Below are 20,266 nucleotides of genomic sequence, written 5' to 3'. Positions count from 1 at the left end.
ATTTCACAAAAAAGACATAGGTTAGTATGTCGTCCAAAATTTCACAAAAAGCCATACTAAGTATAGTATGTCGTCCAAAATTTGACAAAAAAGTCATATGTTAGTATGTCTTCCAAAATTTGACAAAAAAGTCATAGGTTAGTATGTCGTCCAAAATTTGACAATAAAGTCATACTATAGTATGTTGTCCAAAATTTCACAAAAAAGTCATTCTATAGTATGTTGTCCAAAATTTCACAAAAATGTCATATTTCCTGCACCCCACAGAGTGGAATTGAAGGTTTGTTTATGGTGGCTCTGTGCTTGTGTGTGTGTCTCTGCTTCCTCTGACCTGCACTTGCCACTATGACCAACAGATAGCACCAGAGGCTGCCATCCATGATTGCCTTGTTTCGTATGATTTAGATTGTTTTCATGTATTTTTAAAAATTGCATGTATTGCCTTAAATCTGGTTTAAGTGAAACTAAATAAACTTTAATTATTTAGTCATGGTTTGTAGTTAAATGTTTCTCTATCAAATTCCACACGAGCAACTCTAAAGAGAAACAGAACATCCAGGTCAGCCAGCAGACTGTAAACTACACAGACATTATCTATTCTTGCCCTGCCCTAATAAGTACTACATATAAAATAAAGAATGTCCAAACGTCGCAAAATTCATTCCTCACTCTGTTCCTGAAGAAAACATGTCGCAATACAGTGCAAGCAAGAAGGAGTTGACCACGCCCCTTAAACTTTGATAGAGGTTGGTTTTGTGACTTTGATGATGTCACTTTAAGAATTTTAGAATTTAAAACCCTACTGTCGCTCTTATCTCTCCACTTCATTTGTCCCTTCTTTTTATTTGACCCTATTTTAATCTCAATTGTGATTTCACTAAGAATATCCATGCTCCAGTATCCATGTTTCCCTCAACAATCATCTTTAATACCCATCCCTTTCACATCTATCTTTTCATAACATCATATTGTGCTTTTCAAAAATCACTGCAGCCACTGTTTGTTAACCTTTTCCAAAAGTCCTTTGAAAAAGTGCACTGACAATCTTTGCATTGGGGGTTTCATAAATGTGATTTGAATTGTTTCTTTTTAAATTAACAGGGACTCATTTAATCTTCCATTTTTTACTGAACAACAAGAGCAACTTCTGTAAACCAATCATTCAATCGTTCAAGATGGCATATTCCATCTTTCCCATGAGCTCTCCTAAATAGTTTGGTTCTGGCAACACTTGGTGATATGATTAGCAAGTGATAAAAGGATAAAGATAAAAGGAACAGGTGACGTCACACACACATCCCCTAATATGTCACAGGTCTATGTCGTAAGTTGACAAGGACATACTCAATAAGAATGAGGATTTAATGCAATGGAGTTTTATAAAGCTGTTTGTGCCAAATATAAGGTAAAAATAAATTCTCATGTTGTAGAAGTTTTACAGCGGACAACTGCGACAGAGAACGTGACATTAACAATAACAGGAAACCATCGGCTGAGACCCGTTCAGAGACTCGACGACGATGACATTCGCATGCTCGTTCAGTGTCTGCAAATCAAACAGGGTTTGACGGGCCTTGATCTGAAGTTCAACAACATCACAGATGAAGGTGTCATATACCTTGCTGAACTCTTACAGAAGGAGAATTCATCTCTGAGCTGTCTGGACCTCATGTTTAATGACATCCTGACAGATGGAGCTAAAATCCTGTGCAGCAGTCTGCAGGGTAACCGCACCTTGCTCTCTTTAAGGCTCTCGGGTAATAAGATCGGGAACAAAGGAGGGATGCACCTGGCCAAGATGCTGCAGGAGAACGACACCCTGCAGGAGCTGGAGCTGGCTGACTGTGATCTGGGGATTCAGAGTATCATAGCGCTCATCATCTCTATGAAAAGCCACAAGACCCTACACCGTGTTGACCTCAGCCGACCTCTGCTCTTCAGCCACCTGGAGGAGTGGGCTGTGCACTGCACGGACATGCTGGTGGTGAACTGCATCATGGTGGAGCTCCACCTGGCGAAGATGGGGATGACGGACACTGGGATGCAGAGGTTGGCCGAAGGCCTGAGGCTCAACCGCAGCCTGCGCTACCTGGATGTGCGCTGTAACCGCGTGACTCGTGATGGAATCCGCTATCTCGCTGAGGTGCTCAAGCAGAACCCGACACTTGAGATCATCGACCTGTCATCCAACCGGATAGAGGGTGAGGGCGCCAAGTATCTGAGTGAAGCAATCACCTGTCCCGGCTGCAGCGTGAAAGAGCTGTCTGTCACCAGGAACAACATCAAGGCAGAGGGTCTGCTCGCTTTGACTCAGGCGATGACGGCAAACAAAACTCTGACACACATCTACGTGTGGGGGAACCACAAGGACGAGCCTGTCTGCAAGGCCTTCAGAGATCTGCTGTCCAGCGGCCGCCTGCTGCCACAGCATACAGACGTCAGTGCGTACGAGGTCGATGGTCACATATATCTTGCTGAGGTCTTCAATGCTTTAAGGAGACATTACAGAACAGACAGTTCTGGCACAAATGACACCTACAACTCACTCCTAGGTGACCGACTAAAACCAACAGCATCCACCTGATCACCTGTCACACAAACTGATTCACTGCATCACGTACAAGTAATAGAAGAAGAAAAAGGAGAAGTTATGGATGACTTAAGGTCCAGAGTGTAAAATGATGACCTCTAATAATAACATCTTGACGATAAGAGCGCAACAAACAGAGGACTCATGATTAGATCTGAGGCTTTTACACTGGTGAGAGGAGTTGCACTCTTCAGTCTCTTCATTAGAGTGCATGAATGGGAAACTTTCATCTATTCATCTAGAGCCTCATTAATAAATAAATAAATAAAAATAAAAAGTTCAATTCAATCCTTACGATCCCAGATCCATTGGTTTCCTGTATCATTTTGAGATACATCTACATCACGATGTCTCCCAGCATAGTAGCGCGCACACACAAAGTATAAAAGTATTACTATCAAACCGTTTAATGCATGTGATGTACGACCATCTTTAAGCAATTCTGCCATCATTACTCACTGACATCCAGTGTCCGCAGTTTCTGATTTAGTGCTACAGTTCAGGTCAGGTCAGGTCAGTCACATCCCCAATGTTGAGTCAGTTGTTTGTACCATTAGCACGAGTTAATGTAGTAACAATGGCTTCTTCCATCTTGTTACATGGTGTATGAAGAGTTATTTTGACACCATGGTCAGGGTTGTGTCACATGGCTCCTTTGAGCTTCCCATGACGGTTCAATGTTGAATTCTTCATCTTATACATTTCATGCATGTATAACAAGACGGAGGCCTCAGTCTTGCCCTATCCCTACAACCTATTGACCTATTTGTTGATTTCAAGTTATTCGTTTAAATTTTCAGAAGACTCTGGAACCTGTTAAGATTAGTTGTGTTAAATTTTGCATGAAATGTATGAGACAAACAAAGCTGCTTTATAACCCAATTGTTTGAGAGTTGAAAACATGTTCCAGAAAGTCTCCTTCTTTGTGGATTTAGAAACAGACATGGTGTAAACCTGACTTGTGGTGCTGAAAAATGTTGCAGTGGAAATTATCAAACCAGCCTTAAAAATTACCATAAGGTTGAATCTAGGGATGGGAATCGTTATCGATCCAACTCTAAGCCAATCCAACTTCATTTATAGAGCACAACAGCTGAAACAAAGTGCTGTACATCAGGGATAAATAAAATATAAAAATGTGTGACCTAATAGACCTAAGAACAAACAATAAAATACTGTAGAAGACAGAGGTAGACGAGCAGCCTCACACACCGGCGCCACATCGGACACTGGTCCAAATCACTGGATCGGATATCGGACAGATACAAATGTCAAATCTGACACAATCCAAAAATCTCTTTGAAAATCTCTTTGAAACGACTCTGCACAAATGTGTTGTTAACAGCTTCATAAATGGTCTAAAATGACTGTATTGGAATAATAGCGGTAGAGTTTGTGATATCGGTATCGGACACACAAAAGTGGTGTCGTCCCATCCCTAGTTGAATGAACAAACATATTATATGAGTGTGATTTGAACTTTGAATCATGTTGTCCATGCATTTAAGACATGAGATTAAAAACTAATGAGGAAGCAACCTTCCACAGAACAGTTTGTCAAGATGTGCTGTATATCTGCTGACCTACAGCTCAGTCTCCACCCATAGTAACCTCTGTGTCATTACACAACACACACACATGCGGCTGTGCACACTCACGCACCTTTGGCAAACTCAATCGAGCATCAAGTAGCAACTGCTGAAAACGGGACAAAGTTTTCAATTCTATAGATCATGCCAGAACAGGAAATAGATCTCCGAGGCCAAGTACAAACTGTGCAGAATGTTGCAGACACATGAGGCTACATTCTGTCATAAGTGAAGCAGCGGGGGCATGTGTGACAGCTCAGTCCTGCAGCTTTCCTAGAAACAGGCCATGGGAACTGAGCAAAACAGCAGGTGGCCTCTCCATTTGTTATCCCATGCAGAGGAAGTGACACAGCGTTATTGATCCAGGTGTGTTATAATGCCGGTTCACCCATAGCGATGGATACATCGGACACGCATATCTAATCACATGGCAGGAACTTGAACATGTCGACCTGCTGCAGTTCAAACTGAGCATCAAAACGAGGAAGAAAGGTGATTAAAGTGACTTGGTCGGACGGTTTGGTCTGAGTAGTTCACAAAAACTGCTGATCTATGACAAATTTCATGCACCGCCGCTTCTAGGATTTACAAAGAAGTGTTTGTACAACTGAAAAAAATATTCACCTGAGTATCTCTGAACACACATTAACATGTCAATCTTTAAAGCAGACCTCACCTAACCTGGAGCCACTCCCATTTCCTGCTTGTTATCTGAGGAAAACAAACATAAACACAGTGAAATGTAAGTGATGGGTGACATAGAGGACACAAATAAGCAATTATTAATGAGTAATGATATCCTAAACTCAATATTGGTCAAAGGGAATTATGATTACCATAAATGAAAAAAATCCTCCTTATAAGAGCTATATCACTTTTTTTTACAAGAATATGTTTTATTCATTTATGAATTGATTTATTTCCCTCAGAACAAAGTCCAGTGGATTTGCAGAATTACACACAATCAGTGCAAAGGCTGTCAAACGCGTCTGGATCGATAATAATTCACTCCGGGTGTTATTAGTGTTGGCCCAGCTTAAGTCCGCGTTTCCTATTGGTGGTTTTGGGGGTTGTGTGGGCGGAGTTAAAACATTTCTAAACCAAAACAAGCTGACTGCCTGGCCCTGCAGCGACATCAGCGAAGAGGAAGAGTTAAATCGGTCAGAGAGAGCGTGTGGAGCTGCAGAGAGCGAATGGACCGACAAACCCGGCTCTGAGCTGACAGCAGAAACTCAGGTAAGAACAGTGTCACAGCTCCCGCGCCAAACCACGCTCTTCTTTACGCAAACGTTCATGGAGCCACACTTTATTTGCACTTAAACCGTAAACAAGCCCATACTTGAAGACCGTGCTTCGGCCTTTACTTTTTTTTTTTAAGAGTGTGTGTGTGGTTTCTGGCCTCCACAAAACGACCTTTTAACCTTTGAGCAGATACACCAAAGTGCATATAAACAACCCCAGATTTACATTGTATTTTATTCATTTTTTTATTTATTTATTTATTCAATCAATCTTAACAGTATGAGGTCAGCTTGTTTTCAAGAAATGCATCATTGAGGTTTGCAATCACATTTGTTGATACTAATGAATTGCAATATCAATCTAATTACACAGACAGAGGAGCAGCTTCAGTGACAGACTGCTGTCAATGTCCTGCTCCACAGAAAGACTGGGATCATTCCTCCCCCATGCCATCAGACTCTTCAACCTGCATCATACATGACACATACACGCAAGCACACATGTACATCTCATTCTTTCTAACGCCTTTATATTTTTTATATATTTTTTCTTTTTTCCTTTTTATACATATGTTTCAGTTTATATTTAGACTGTACATAGACTTGCATGCCTCTTATGTTTCTATCTTGTAACATGTTCTGGAGCTGCTGAACTGTGAATTTCTCTGTGAGATGAATAAAGTATCTATCTATTTATCTATTTATCTATCTATCTATCTATCTATCTGTCTATCTATCTATCTATCTATCTATCTATCTATCTATCTATCTATCTATCTATCTATCTGTCTATCTATCTATCTGTCTATCTATCTATCTATCTATCTATCTATCTAATTGGCGCCAAGTGTTGTGATGCAATCAAATAATGACATGACATACCAGACCTACTGTCTAACAGTAAATGACGCTACTTTAGCCGCCTGTTAAACACATACTTAATTACATTCCTCATTCCTCAAAAGTCGTTTTCAGATTCACTTAATGTCGCAGGGTCACTAAACCAGCTAGCTGCAAGTGACATTTGTGAGATTCACAGAGCTGGAATTTATGACACGACCAGGACCAGGGTCAACAGAAGGTTTGGTTAATGGGGCTCCATTAGTATAGTGGCACATGCTGGAATGAACGTGTCACGACTATCATTTTACACCCGCCCTCATAATCTACTATGTTTTGGAATGTGCAATAGAGCCATAATTCTGTCACACACACCTTCAGAAACTGTCAGTGGAAAACCAAGCACTTTTATCAGATGCATGTGGCATATTCTACACAATAATTTTGTTGATATGTATCTATTTCAATTTTTTTTTTAGGTCTTTACTGTTTGTGGTGGTTGAAAATGGACCCCAACAGTGAGACCAAGACGATGACCTCTTACCTCCCAGCCAACCCCGGCAGTGAGACCCAGAATGTGGCCCCAACCAAAGGCCCAGGTACACATTTAAAAAAAAAAGAAGAAAAGATAATATTATGTGTTGAATACATTGAACATTGCATGTGTGTCATTGTTTTGTTTGTGGCTCAAAGAGATTAGTTTGTGAAGGTACATCGTCTAATTTAAAACAAGATCAACCAGAAAATCAATATTTATTATCTCCACCAAAGGAGCTCAGTTGTTTACCTGCGTTTTGTGTGTGTGTCTGCTTGCGATTGGCGTAACTTGACATTTACTGAGGCCGTAGAAGAAAATGATAAGATTTCGGTGATCTGTATCACCGCTTGAGTGATTTGACACTGTGCGAAGGTTTGCGCTCCCTGAGTGCTTTCTCTTGATAAATACTAACCTTGTTTCCGAGAAGCAGCTTCACTGAGTTATCTGGATAACTTAAGAAGGACGCCTCCCACAAAAGTGGAACTTGGACTGCATGCGTAAATTGAGTTTGTAATGAGTTAAACTCCAGAAAACTCAGGAAGTATGAAGTGTATGAATTCCCTACACTTTGAAAGCACTACTGATTATTCCAAAACGTGGTGTTCTGTTTGTGTAGCTTCTTCACGTCACCTGTTTCTTAATCTCAGGTTAGTTATGAAGCCAACTGGCGTTTATGATTGCCTTTATGGTTGAGTTCTGGTCACACTGACCGTAGTGGCACGTTTCCAAATATGTGACACTGCTTCATAACAAAATTCCAATTTAACAATGCCGCAACACTAACCTCATGTAACCAGATGTCATGACCCGAAGAGATGACTGCAACTAAAGCTTTTCTTGGACAAAAGAAAAATGAGTGCATTCAGTTTTTCCATCGTCATCAAGTTAAGTTTTAGTTTAACATAAATCATTTCAGTCTGTGGCGTGTCAAGTAGAATCAATGCGTCAACCTTACGAAACAAACGTGCACATTCATGACCTACGTGTACATGATTAACACAACCAGGATCTTGGACGGGGTCATTGTTGTTGTTTTTTCAGGTTTAATATGTACCTTAAATATCCAGGATATGAATGCAGCTCATATATACCATATAAAGACAATAATCACTTGGACAGAACAAAGGTTGACACACTTGATGTGAACCTGCTGACTTGTTCCCCGAGTCCATTATGGTGGACGCTGACCAGGCCTCTTGTGTTTTGACTCTGACTCTGTGTGTTTCTGTTTCCCTCTCCAGGCTGCAGCTGGCTGGTGGTGGTAGCAGCTTTAGCTGCCTCTCTGAGTGGCCTGATGCTGGGCTATGAAATGGGCCTAACTTCTGGGGTCCTGCTGCAGCTGCGAGGACTCCTCTCCCTCTCCTGCCGGGAACAGGAACTGCTGGTCAGCTCCCACCTGCTCGGTGCTCTCCTCATCTGCCTGGCCGGAGGCCCCATTCTGGATCGCTATGGCCGCCGCTGCTCTTTGCTCCTGAGTGGCGCCTTGGTGGTTGTGGGAACTGTCGTGCTCGTTGCTGTGACTTCACTTGTCTCACTCACACTTGGCCGCGTGATAGTCGGCATGGGAACGGCACTGTCGGGGACAGCGGCGTGTCTGTACATTGCAGAGATCTCCCCAAGAGAGAGGAGGGGTCTTCTGGTGACGCTGTATGAGCTGATGTTAGTTGTGGGCGTTATGCTGGGATTCAGCTGCAGTTACGCCTTCGCTACTCTGCCCAATGGTTGGGTGTACACATTTGGACTGGTGATCCCCCCAGCACTGCTGCAAATAGGTGCACTCCTATTCCTCCCGTGCAGTCCACGCTTCCTGGTTGCTCAGGGTAAACTGGAGCAGGCCAAAATAGTTCTGGCCAAAATGAGGGGCGGCGTCACGGAGCATGTAGAGGCGGAGCTCACGAACATCCAGACAGGACTTAAAGAGGAATCAGAGCACAGTTTCTGGGAGTTGTTCAGTACCAAGTCCAACCTCCGTTCACGGCTGCTAACGGGTGTAGCTTTAGTTTTCCTCCAGCAGGCTACTGGTCAGCCTAACATCCTCTCTTACGCTTCACCGCTTCTCCGCAGCGTAGGCTTCAACAGCGACGCTGCAGCAACTCTGGCCTCTACAGGGTTTGGGGTGGTCAAAGTAGTTGGCACCATCCCCGCCGTGTTGCTGGTCGACCGCGTGGGACCTAAGAGCTTTTTGTGCGTCGGCGCTGTGGCAATGGGACTCTCGCTCGTTGTACTTGGCGCACTGACACTCCAAAGCCACACCCACCTCACCAGCCTGTGCAAAAGTCACACGATGCCAAACTACACTCATACTCTGTGGGATTTAAACAGAAACTCTACAGAGCCAGAAAACAGTGACATTTTTCCTCACCTCCCAGGTCAGTGGAGTAGTGAGGAGACAGAGAGGACTAGCAGGGAGGATGATGGGATTCAGGAGTTGGGAGGAGGACGGACTCAAGAAGTGTCTTCCTCGCTGAAATGGGCATCATTGATCAGTCTGCTGGCGTATGTGGCGGCTTTCTCCATTAGCCTCGGGCCAAGTAAGCACCCATTCATTATAGTTTTATATACCTCCATGCCACACCTATGAACACACAAAGATATTTAAAATAACAAACAACTCCCAGCCAGTTGTGAGCCAAATGAGTATCTCATTTTCAAGATTCACTAAACATTGTTTATGAATTTGATTCTAATGGTTCAGTGCAGTTTAGTACAAAGTACAGCAGTGGCTGTCACACAATAACTAGGCTTAGGTTAAATATAGATTGAAATACGTCTCTCAGATGAAGCACTCCTCACTTTAAATACAAACGTAAGACTGTAAATCTCCAGGCTGAACAAATTGTGCAAAGGTATTGGGGTTTTTTTTTTAAATCTTATTCAAATACCATCACCACTCATGTCTTCGTATGTCTCTGCTTCTCTTTTCTTTTCCAGTGGTGTATGTGGTCCTCAGCGAGATCTTTCCAATGGGAGTCAGAGGCAGGGCCGTGTCTGTGGTGTCGGCTGTAAACTGGGCCACCAACCTACTCATCTCCCTCACTTTCCTCACAATTACGGGTGTGTGTTGTTCTTGCGCAAACGATGTGTTGAAGTAAACAAACAATCCAACCCGTGGGGGGGGGGGAAGTTGAATCTGTATTCAGATTACTGCTTTTTCTGAATGCAACTTAATTCAGGTAAAATCAGTCACAACGTTTGCATAGCAGTGCGATAATCGGGGGAATATGCAAATATTCCTGTGCATGCAAACATTAAAAAATGTTTTCTTGATTTCCTAGAAAAAATTGGTGTTCCTAACGTGATGTTCCTCTACGCTGCCATGAGCTTTGTGCTCCTAGTGTTTGTTATCCTCTGTGTTCCTGAAACCAAAGGTCGAACCCTGGAGGAGATATCAAAGGAACTTGCTAAGAAGTAAGCATGCGCCTTCACATAACATCTGTGCTATCACTGTTACCTCGCAAAGTTGATTGTGAAACTGACTTCATTTTTCTTTATCTCCGGTCTCTCCTACCCCCTGCTTTACTTTACCAGGAAGCATTTTCAGGGGAGTCTTTGTGGGGAGGTTCAGCCTCAGGAGAGTCTAATCCATAGCAGTGCAGCTCCGGAGATACACGTGAAAAACTGAGACCTCCACCCCTCCACAGCTGTGCACCTTGACCGAGCATCTAGAAGAATACTAATATACTAGTCTTTCATCTGGAGTCACATCTTTACAAGTCGGCTGCTCCAACTGTAGATCCTTATAGCTTCAGAGGTGAAGGGAGAAACATACATTATACAACATACACTACAGTAATTACATAATGAAGAGGTATTTACTCCAATTAGGACAGCTCAGGGTTTTTTTTGTTTGTTTTGTTTTTTTAAATCAAGAGAAAAGACACTCCATATGTCATATGTAGCATAAACACACGGCATTTTATCACAGCATCGTAGTCGAGGCAGTTTTAAGTGGCACATTTCCTGCGGTGAGGCAATACAAAGTGCTTTAAACAAAATAATTAAGTTTTAAAACTGTTTGAGTTGGAATTAAAACAGTAGAGGACATTGCAGGATAATCACAGATGAGCACAACCACCTCCACTCTAAATGCTAAAAAAAAAAACATGGTGAAATAAATATTAAGTTGAATGTTTTACTGCAAGAATTACCTTTTTACAATTTAATTTCCTTTTTTTTTTAATTTTGTGCCTTGAATGTAGGAGTTATTTATTAACGTCGGCCACCTTGAAAATCTTTAAAACCACTGTGTTATTTTGTTAAAGCTGTTAAATGTAACCTGCTATATGGACAAAGGAAAAATACAAAGTACAAAGCAACCTGTTTTATCACTAATCTTTATTAATTTATACAAAGTACAAAAAAGTGGCACACATCCATATTTTACACTAGTTCAAAAAATCTCCATCCCACATACTTCAGACATATTTTCATATACATACATAGGTTACCTCTATGGATAATCAGCACAAGGGTAAGCAGCCGTGTTATGACAAGGATTGCAGTTTCCACCATGTAAGAGAAGAGATCTTGGTTAAGCTCAGCATCATACTCGGACAGGATTTCACTGAACACTTATAGTAGTTAAATGTTGCTTTTAAATACCAACAAAGACAAGCGGATGCCTCAGGAATGCACACGTTGCAAACACCTTTCCTACCCTGAATTTTGAGTGTCTCATTTGGACGGAGAAAATCTACACAGTGTTGTAAAAGCATTTTATACCTCCTATAATATTAGAAAACAATTTCTTTTTTTGTTCTTTCTCAGTGCCACTGCTGCCATTAGTCACCAGGAAGTCCCAAGTAATGCTGGCTCAGCAACTCACCTTTTTAAAATAAAATATTCTAAAAGCTTTCCCGACAACAAATAGGACACCAATCTTACTCTGTACATTAAAACCAGCTTCATATTTGAAAGCTTACTGTGGGATGAAAACTATTGGGAAATGATAAGAAATTAAGTGACATAAGGTAAGTACACCCTGATGCCACATTTGAGAAACAAATTTACAGGGAGTTGCAGCTAAAAGACAACAGGAAATGTGCAAAATAATTCAAATCAAAGATGAATGCACATTGTGAGCAGATATGTGGATATATCCTGATTAAGACAGTCCAGATTCAGATTCAAGCAAATGTCGGTAATACAGGAAATATCCTGCATTTGTGTTAACGCCTCTACAACTAAGCTATGGACGGAAAACTCTTCTCGAAACAGTGGCATATTGGATGACTTGTTGTTTCCATGGTTAAAAGCGACACTAAGCAGTGTAAACATACCGATACGGTCACCGCTGTTAAGCATGAGAATGGCTCAGTTGTAAGAGCTGGTCTTTCTTTGTCCATGCAAAACTGACCATGAGCAGACAAAGAGCAAGAGCAAAATGCTTCCACCTCCTTTCATCTAAATGTTGTTTAGAGAAGCAGTTTTTGCATTAAGACATTTGCATGTTCACTGTTAAAAAAAAAAAAAGATCACAAGAGCCACACAGTCCACAACAACACTGGTGGGTTTGAGTTGATGAGTCTTTAAAGATCTGACTGTGTTAGATTAACTGTTGCCATGTAGTGAGAAAATCAAGGAAATAAATACAGATAAGGTGCTTCGTCACTCTTGACTCCTTAATTCACCTCTTCGTTTTTCCCTCAGGGGTTTCTGACACTCGAAGAGTAGTGGATAGACTTGCTCCACAGCTGTGGCCACATTCTGCACATTTGGTCCTATGACAGTGGGGGGGTTGTATAAAAGTAAGCACAGAGTACAAATAAAATGAAAACTAAAATGACAAGAACTTCCACACACAAGTAGGGCTGAACAATTAACTGATATTTTATCAAAATCGCAATAGGGCCTGATGCAATTTTCAAATTGCAGGAGGCGCAATATTTCTTAAAGGCAAAATGTGTGAAAATCCACCTGGTCTATACACATCATATTTTCACAGATATGCACATATAGTAATCATTTTAAATATGTTATTCAAATGAAAATGAGAATAACTGTCAAAAAAGTACTATTCCCTCTCGTATCACGAATCATATTCCAATCGCAATTGTAGTCAAAATGATCGCAATTAGATATTTATTCAAAATCGCTCAATGCTCCCTACACGCGGGTCAACATGAGCTTGATATTGCCACACAAAGAGGGAATATTACACTTCACGACTTTGAAACATTCCTTAAGGAATTTACTGGTAAATCTGATTATAAAAGTGCCTTGTAACAATTTGTCCTAAATCTGTTAAGCTACTGTGTGTGTGTGTGTGTGTGCATATATATACCTGTAACTGTGAGACTCCCAGTGGAGAATACTTGTATTGTTGCTTTTAAATGTTTGATCCTGTATGTGGCAGCAGGATGAAGCTCTGGTTCATAACTAGCACACCACACGCACAGAAGGGGGGGGGGAGAAGAAGAGAGAGGGAGAGAGAGGGAGAGAGAGAGAGAGAGAGAGGTGTAAATACAATTGAGACTAAATCACAAGAACAAATAAACTGCCATAGTTTTGAGGCTAGTTACATGGCTCAAGGAAAAACATGTAAATTGTGCATTTAAATAAAACATTTACTGCAGGATCTATTGCATTTGTCATGACTTGGATGCATTGGAATGCTAATGTGTGCTCTCACCACTAGAGGTCATCCTACACAAGCAAATATGGATGACAAGTAAGATAACACATTTGGCTTCATAAGACATGTATTAAGGAGAGTCTCAAAACAAAAAAATCAACATAATAATAAACAAGCTAATCGTGACAGCGAATGTTTCCCTTATTTAATCACAACTACTACTAATGAACTGAAATATGGAGCAGAATAATTATAATGATAGGTATTACCTGGCAATGGGTCGGTTGTTCTTGGTGAAGTCTACGAGATGGATGGCAAAGGGCATGGAGCACACTGCCAGCACATTCACAACTTTGAAGGCCGAAAACCTCACCTGAATAGACGACCCACACACGCAGACACTCTTTAACCCCTTACATTAAAATGAAACTCTTATGTTTTTTTCTTAGTCTAAAAACCTCAATGTTGACTATTTAAGGTATATAAGGTTAGCCTAATACTAAGACATGTTAGAGTTGGGCTGCTCTTGTAAAAATGTACTTTGATTGTATAAAATTATTACATTTTCTGAATTAAATCAACATTTATGATATTAATGTAGGCTTTGTTCAAAGCAATAACTTTTAGTTTTCCCTTGTCTCTGAAATACATCAGTGTGTGAAAGACAGTGCCAGTTAAACTTTTAATGTCCCTAAAAGACTTCACAATGGACCAGAAATGCGTGGATCTAGTTAAATAGCATTGTTGTTGTTGTTGTTGTTGTTTTTCCCTAAAGCTGATAACCACCAGCTGTGTCGTCATTCTTACCTTGAAGCCAAGTTTCTGCAGACAGCGTGCTAACCTACGAGCACCCACTTTCGCATCGTCCTCACTGAACAAAAAAAAGAGCAGAAATGTGGAGCATTACATTATTGATGGTTCAGACAGAACAAGACAACAATGAAGCCAATGTTCATGTTGGGGGGGCTAATGAGTGTAGATCAGCATGCAAGAAATATAAAACACACAAACAATAGGTGGCAGCCTTTACAGTAGATGTGGGTGCAAGACTCCAACAACCAAAGCCATCACTGTGCCAATATGTAGTGGCTGATTTTAGTTGATGTACAGTAAATAATAGCTCTAATGTCAGCATTGTATCTATGACAAGTAAGGCAAATGATAATATGCCCCGGCATTATTTCCTTAATCAGGTAAGTCGTAGTTACAACACCAACAATAGAGAGGCAAGACAGCAGTTCAAAGCTTCTGTTCAAAGCAGCCAGAGAAATAAAGCAGAGCTTTTTGTGTTGCTTGCATCTACCTCGTTGCTCCGGTGCAGATGATTTTCCCTGAGGACCAAATTGATGCCGTTATCTTGGGTTTCCGAAGCTTCATCAGAACTTTCTGAAACAAAAGGAGTTAACTTATTTACACATAGTCAATTTTCAGTTGACAAGACAGGCACAAACCTTTGACAATGCAGTCAGTCAGTAAATACTTCTCTCAATTGCATCATTTAATTTCCTTACCCCGACTTCCGGCTTATAGATGACATTGGTTCCTTCTAATGCAATGGTACGGAGGTTGAGGTGACACCTAGTCCTAAAGGTCGCCACCACATTGGTGATGATGATATCAAGTGCATCATCATTGCTGGAATCCATCAGGAAGTGTGTGGTGCAGCGAGCGTACCACGGGGTTTTCTCCTCACACGTTCATCAACAATAATACCAACACCACCATTTCATGGATGGTCAGGCAGGAAGAACAAGATTTGCTGGAAGAAGTAGTTGTTATGCATTACAAACTGTAAACTTAACAAATTTGTATGACACACATACTGAGTGTACAAAAGAAATGCAGTGTATTCACACGTCCTATACCCCCCTTTCATATTATATTATTATTTCTTTGTTTCCTATTATTTTTTCTTTCTGCCCATAAGAGATTAGAAGGACAGTGTTTATAATATGGAGATGAATGGTTCCAAAATGAATGGTTCCAGCGAGTGGCTTGAAAAATGGAATTGTTCATTTTCATTACAAAAAAAGCAACAACAAAAATAAACGTTTTTTTAAATCAGTTTTTACATAGTAAACAAAAAAGAAATCAATAACATACTTGGGATAGATAGATAGATAGATAGATAGATAGATAGATAGATAGATAGATAGATAGATAGATAGATAGATAGATAGATCACAAAGGGGGAAGGTTTTTTCTATGAACTAACAAACCAACCTGTAAATAGTAGTCTTGATAAACACTGACACCCAAATAGAAAGACGTTGTTTGGTCCTTTCATGTGTCACATAAAGCATTTGCACATACAGTGCAACTAACTAACTAACTGGTTGAAGCATGCTGCTTGTGGTAACTCGTCATACACCTGCAAAATAATAAAAGAAACACGAGAATGCTAGGATTAATAGGAGAAATTATTATAATTGCATTATATTAAAAATATTTCAGGTAACAGTCATTGATTATTTCTTATAGTTTAAATGTATTATTCTGTCCATGCATTTTCATTTGCGCACCGTCAGTTACTCTATTGATGTTTTGGGGCAGTTGGTATCAAATGTATGAATAATAATCTTCTGTAATTGTCTTTTCACGTTCTTCAGCTAGCATGTATCATTTGCACACTAACACACAATATCCGGAAAAAAATAAATATTAGTGGTGGCATGAAATAGTTTTAAACATTACGTAATAAGCAAGTGAAAGCGTGCTTTAATCTATAATGTTGTGTTTTTGACGTTGTTGCAACGCTATTATGTTTGGGAGGAATAATACAGGCTAATCTCTTCAGCTCCTCAAAACGACACATCAGTAACTATTTCAACGTAAATGAACGAAATTGTGTTTTTTGTGACTAAAATATTTACATAAACTAACGACTACAAAGATACATCACTTATGCGCAGCCAATGTGAATAAGAACGAAGACTCCGGTGGTTAGCAACAAAGAAAAGTGCACCCGCACTAATGAATGAAAAGTTGTTGGCAACGCTAGCTTAGCGGGCTAGCAGTCAAATGGCTACACGGACGCGGTAGTTGCACTGTTGGTCGTTGTTTTCTCGATTCAGTTAAACGTGTTTGCTATACAGGTTCACCTACCTTTTTACGTTGTGACTGCCAACACATAAACGACCCAGTAAACGGTAAAACTAGCAGGGAAACCCCTTCATCCACATACAGTTGACTAGCGGGTAGACTACTTCCGTTTGCAGCTCCCAAAACAAACCGAGCTTTGATCTTGTTCTTTGAGGTTTTATGGCGGTTTGGTGCATTACCGCCACCACCTGGTACGGAGTATGGATCAAAAAGTTTGTTTAGAATTCTGCTGCTACTACTTACTTAAAAATAATATACAACAAATAATAATATAATAAATAAAAAAAAACATACATCCCAATCGACCATATATCCCAAAATGTATTTTAGATCAAACTTTATTTTGTTTATCTTTCCCTTTGATATATATTTTTATCATTCCCTTTGATATTTTTGACATTGAATTAAAACATGCTGGACTGCTTCCTCCTGCCCACAGTAGTCACATCTACCTGTATTATGTTTACTGATGGCTAAATCGTGTGTCCAAATCTGATCCTTAATATTTCAAACTCTGTTATTTCAAAGAAACTAGGCAGTTATGTGCATTGCTGCCTCCCATTGTTCAGTAGCCATTACCTCTGTCTAGATTCTTACCATTTTATTATTATTTTACGTTTTTTTTATTGCTTTTATGTTTGTTCCTTGTTTGTATGCTTTTTATTTTGTAAAACACTTTGTTCAACCCTGATTGTTTATAAATATGCTCTAGAAATACAATTGTCTTGACTTGATGTAGTAAGAGACATGGCTAAATGCTTCTCCAGGTATAAGGTTGACTTTTTTGACATTATATCAGGTAATAATAACATCCTCCATGTCATGCAAAAATGCAACTAACTTAATGTTATTACTTAAGTTGTTATGGATACACTTTGAGACAATATAAATCTAGCAAGGGTTAAGTTGTTCATCGACTGTGTGTTTCCACAAATTTGTCTTTGCAGTCGTCTTTGTCTGCCAATGTTACACTTAACAGGCTTATATTAACATCATTTCTAGACAACAACGTGTAACATTTTTTCATTGTTTATGCTGCATTGCCTTTTAAGCTGCGTGGATTAGTAACGTCTCCAAAGAAAATGTGCACATCTGGTCAGTAAATGCTCCTCGGGGGAAATCTGGACTGGCTACAAAAGAGGAGAAGGAGTAAAGTTTGTAGGTGGCTTAGAATGTTTGTGTTATCAATGAGAGAATTTGCAGCCGTTCGCGATGTGTCTCATGAATGAATTTAATGAATGAAAGCTGTCCCGATGTGTGTGTAAACTGTCACATTTTGAACTGAAGGGAGACTGACCGTGTCTTCTTGAGCATTTCATGTTTGTTTGTCATGCTTTTGGGATGATCTAACTTGTTCTACTTTCGGTGGTTTTTGCACAACACCGTGTGGAAATGATAAGAGTGACATGCAATCTTTATGAGATAAAGTGGCTTAAACTAAACAGAACTTTGAATGTGTGTGTGTGTATGAATCTGTGTGCACAAACATCCATGTGTGCACTTTAACATCAGTGAATTATTTCTTGCTTATAAAAATTTGCGCATTGTGTGCTGTAAACCAACTTTTCTGCTGGGACAACTACAAACACATCTCATGCCTGGCCCGTACCCAAGCAAAACAGAAAAATAACTTCTTTATGATTCAGCCCTGTTGTTATTGTTCTTCCTCCCTGGTTACCAAATTGTCTCTTTCCTCCTCTCTTTTAATCCTCCTGGGCTTCTCCCGGGTGAAATATAGCCTTGTAATTCACATCCATCGTGCACAAGAGCCTTGTTCAGATGTCCCAACATGTTTACTATAAAGGTTCAGATTTAGAGCAGGTTAGAAAAGTCAGACCACGGGCATTGATGGTGTGCGTGTTGTGAGAAGGCTGATGCAGCGCGCAGGAGTATGTTTACAGTTTGTTGGGCTGCTCATCACTGGGGAAGTTGCTTCCCGGGGGAACAATGCTCTTAATTGAATTAGGTCATAAGATGAGGCATGTAAACACACAGATGTGAGCACTTGTGGCATAATAGATGCAGATATGTCTAAGAATAAATAGAAAATCCATCACTGTAACTGTGTGTCAAAGATAGAGTGATTTTTTTTCATGCTTCTGGGAATATTTGTGTCTGTGTGCTTGCTTGTGTGTGTGCATATCTGTGTAGACACAGCTTGTATTTGAATTGTGGGTGATTGGCTAACTTTAATATTCCATGTTTTGTATTTATACTGGACACATGACACGGAAATTATTAATAAAGTGAGCTGTTTTGCTAGTGGTGGAACAATATTACCTAATCAAGCAAAAGTGAGGCCACATATCCATACATTCTAACTAATGTTTTCCTCTAAATGGGTCTGGGTGATCTGGTATCCGTTTGACAAAAGCACTCTTCAGCATCCCTCAAAAAAGTATCTTTCTGCCCTCGTCATTCACCACTGTTTCCAAAAACACTGACCATGTCTTTATAAAATCTGGAAACGTCCGCGTCAGCAGATGCATCTTTTAGCAGAGCCGTGCCGCTGAGGTGACCTCACTGTTGCCTGTAAACTGGGTGTGTTTGTCAGGACCCCAGTGTTCTGTTTATGTTGGGCGTCCATCACAGGCTTATTTCAAAAGGACTCGGAGAGCAAAGTTAAAGCTTTTGAGAGTCTTTGCGGCAGTGTTGTAAAACTGAGGTCAACTCTGTTTGCGAGCTTTTGTGGGAACTCCTCAGCAGCAGTGAGGAAGAATTGGAGGTCAGGTGGGACTCAGTGACCATGGTGGTAATGACAAAGTAAAAGCAAAGTAAAAGAGACACGTATTGAGATAAAGGATGAGCTTGAGTGCAGGGCCGGCTCTTGGCATAGGCGATATAGGCGGTCGCCTAGAGCGCCATCTGAAAATAAAAATGATTTTCTATTCCCAGTCGCCCTCATTTGTGTGTTCTCTCTTGAAAAGAGCATCAACCGTGAAGTGTCTAGGCAGGTGTCATTTGATGATACCATAGATGCTTTTCCTGCAAGGAAGTCCAGACGTGTACAATTTTAGTTAAAGTGAAAGACATGCTGGAAAGAGTTACCTGACAGTTTGTTGTTGTTGTTCAAATGAAACTGTTGTGATTGTTCTTGTGGTTGCTGTAATTCAATACTTGAAAGTTGTGATTTTTTGCTGTTTGCTGTTGTCAAATTTAACATGTGTGATTGTTCATTTGGCTGGTGTAATTCGTGTGTGTGTGTGGGGGGGCCGGAGAGCAATCTCGCCTAGGGCACAAAATTAGGTAGAGCCGGCCCTGCTTGAGTGCATCGCTTTTCTCCACTTTGGCATTGTATAGATCAGGTGTGTGCATTATTTTCTATATGCATATCCATGTGCTGGATGCATGCAGTTATCTTCAAGTGTTTCTGGATGAGACGTAGACAGATAGTGTGTGAGTTTGCCGTGCAGAGGGAATCCAGTGCTCTGGTAGTGCTGCTCTGGGGTCTCCCAGTGTAAACAGAGACGTGGGAACGGCCGAGCCTGTTTATATCAGCTCCATTCTTACTGGGACCAGTCAGCCAGGCTTCAGGGGCATGGCTACGTACCACACTGCCTACATGTGCGTACACACTCACCCAAATTTATAGATACCAGATTTATAGATACAGGAGTAAAGACACACTTTAAATCTCTACGATGTGTGTTCAGCAAGTTTTATGGGATGCAAACAGAAAACTGATAAATCAGAACTGTCCAAAGTCTAATAATATTATCTTTTATGTTGTTTAAATGAGTCACAGTCACAGTCATGATATCAGACGTCTTTCTCTCTGTAGCAGCTCATCAG

The 20,266-nt window shown here is 40.5% G+C and overlaps 3 protein-coding genes across 6 annotated transcripts; 2 read left to right on the top strand and 1 right to left on the bottom strand.

Moving 5' to 3' along the window:
- The first annotated feature begins 1,369 nt into the window (after positions 1-1,369).
- On the top strand, positions 1,370-2,584 carry lrrc34 (leucine rich repeat containing 34). Its single transcript, XM_044046495.1, has one exon. It carries the CDS (start codon positions 1,370-1,372, stop codon positions 2,582-2,584), a length of 1,215 nt encoding a protein of 404 aa, XP_043902430.1.
- A 2,717-nt stretch (positions 2,585-5,301) lies between these two features.
- slc2a12 (solute carrier family 2 member 12) lies at positions 5,302-11,114 on the top strand. 2 transcript variants are annotated; one of them, XM_044034130.1, is made up of 7 exons: positions 5,302-5,415; positions 5,794-5,923; positions 6,740-6,859; positions 8,040-9,329; positions 9,730-9,852; positions 10,074-10,206; positions 10,327-11,114. In XM_044034130.1, the coding sequence occupies exons 2-7, from the start codon at positions 5,899-5,901 to the stop codon at positions 10,418-10,420; spliced, it is 1,785 nt and encodes a 594-aa protein (XP_043890065.1). In that variant the 5' UTR covers positions 5,302-5,415; positions 5,794-5,898; the 3' UTR covers positions 10,421-11,114. The 2 variants fall into 2 exon arrangements, with proteins under 2 accessions (XP_043890065.1, XP_043890074.1); XM_044034139.1 differs by lacking the exon at positions 5,794-5,923.
- A 2-nt stretch (positions 11,115-11,116) lies between these two features.
- On the bottom strand, positions 11,117-16,671 carry tbpl1 (TBP-like 1). 3 transcript variants are annotated; one of them, XM_044034151.1, is made up of 8 exons: positions 16,478-16,671; positions 15,596-15,743; positions 14,884-15,131; positions 14,676-14,758; positions 14,180-14,243; positions 13,642-13,745; positions 13,082-13,176; positions 11,117-12,518 (listed from the first exon to the last, which is right to left on the bottom strand). In XM_044034151.1, exons 3-8 carry the CDS (start codon positions 15,016-15,018, stop codon positions 12,406-12,408), a joined length of 594 nt encoding a protein of 197 aa, XP_043890086.1. In that variant the 5' UTR covers positions 15,019-15,131; positions 15,596-15,743; positions 16,478-16,671; the 3' UTR covers positions 11,117-12,405. The 3 variants fall into 3 exon arrangements, with proteins under 3 accessions (XP_043890086.1, XP_043890099.1, XP_043890092.1); XM_044034164.1 differs by lacking the exon at positions 15,596-15,743; XM_044034157.1 differs by lacking the exon at positions 16,478-16,671 and having other exon boundaries at positions 15,596-16,471.
- Between the last annotated feature and the right edge of the window lie 3,595 nt (positions 16,672-20,266).

Source organism: Solea senegalensis, linkage group LG1 (assembly GCF_019176455.1).
Source record: "Solea senegalensis isolate Sse05_10M linkage group LG1, IFAPA_SoseM_1, whole genome shotgun sequence".
NCBI lineage: Eukaryota > Metazoa > Chordata > Actinopteri > Pleuronectiformes > Soleidae > Solea > Solea senegalensis.
The sequence above is the reverse complement of the archived record's forward strand: the minus strand, read 5'-3'. Positions and strand labels throughout refer to the sequence as shown.

Coding starts and splice junctions, on each gene's coding strand:
- lrrc34 (XM_044046495.1), top strand. CDS start 1,370: ATGGAGTTTTATAAAGCTGTTTGTGCCAAATATAAGGTAAAAATAAAT.
- slc2a12 (XM_044034130.1), top strand. CDS start 5,899: ATGACACATACACGCAAGCACACAT. Junction 9,330..9,729: donor CTCCATTAGCCTCGGGCCAA/GTAAGCACCCAT, acceptor TTTCTTTTCCAG/TGGTGTATGTGGTCCTCAGC. Junction 10,207..10,326: donor TCAAAGGAACTTGCTAAGAA/GTAAGCATGCGC, acceptor TTACTTTACCAG/GAAGCATTTTCAGGGGAGTC.
- tbpl1 (XM_044034151.1), bottom strand. CDS start 15,018: ATGGATTCCAGCAATGATGATGCACTTGATATCATCATCACCAATGTG. Junction 13,177..13,641: donor AACAACCGACCCATTGCCAG/GTAATACCTATC, acceptor GTGGTGTGCTAG/TTATGAACCAGAGCTTCATC. Junction 12,519..13,081: donor TGGGAGTCTCACAGTTACAG/GTATATATATGC, acceptor CCACTGTCATAG/GACCAAATGTGCAGAATGTG.